Genomic DNA, 499 nt, shown 5'->3' with positions numbered 1-499 from the left:
GAGCCCCCCCCTCCTCACCGAAGGCTCGGATGAGCTCGGCCTGCACGGCCCAGGAGACTTTCTTGACCAAGCAGAGGGTGGTGAGCCCTGCGAAGCTCATGTTGTAGAGGAAGATGATGTAGAAGTTCCCCAGCCAGTTGAAACGGCCAAAGTCACCCAGGAGGTCGAAACGGGTGATCCCTGGGGGGTGAGGGGGTTGGTCAGGGCACCCCTAAGTCCCGGGGACACCCCAATCCTAGGGAAACCCAAGTCTTGGGGGCACCCTGGGAGCTCACCCAGCGTCCTGGAGAAGACAGGCAGGGCTGAGCTGAGCACCAGCAAGGAGACGCAGTTCCCGATGATCTGGGGAGGAGGAAGGAGGGTTTTTTTGGGGGGGCAAAGCTGTCACAGGGCCTGGTCCCCCCTCCTGGGCTGGGCAAGGGGCTCCCTGGTACTGGAGAGCCAGCAGGACCCTGCCCGTGCCGGAGATGGGGGGACACAACAGCACACTGAGGGCGAC

General features: G+C 63.3%; 1 protein-coding gene across 1 annotated transcript in view; it reads right to left on the bottom strand.

Annotated features, from left to right (window-relative positions):
- Positions 1-18: 18 nt before the first annotated feature.
- The window catches only part of LOC103772458 (protein LMBR1L-like), a gene marked incomplete at its 3' end in the record, with an annotated part of 832 nt that continues 351 nt past the window's right edge, over positions 19-499 (bottom strand). The window contains exons 3-4 of the mRNA XM_008939791.1: positions 276-349; positions 19-180 (exon numbers count right to left, since the gene is read on the bottom strand). Coding sequence (XP_008938039.1) covers positions 19-180; positions 276-349 — 236 coding nt within the window. The remainder of the gene's footprint in view (positions 181-275; positions 350-499) is intronic.

The sequence above is a fragment of the Merops nubicus genome, unplaced genomic scaffold (genome assembly GCF_000691845.1).
Source record: "Merops nubicus isolate BGI_N331 unplaced genomic scaffold, ASM69184v1 scaffold36914, whole genome shotgun sequence".
Classification (NCBI taxonomy): domain Eukaryota; kingdom Metazoa; phylum Chordata; class Aves; order Coraciiformes; family Meropidae; genus Merops; species Merops nubicus.
The sequence above is the reverse complement of the archived record's forward strand: the minus strand, read 5'-3'. Positions and strand labels throughout refer to the sequence as shown.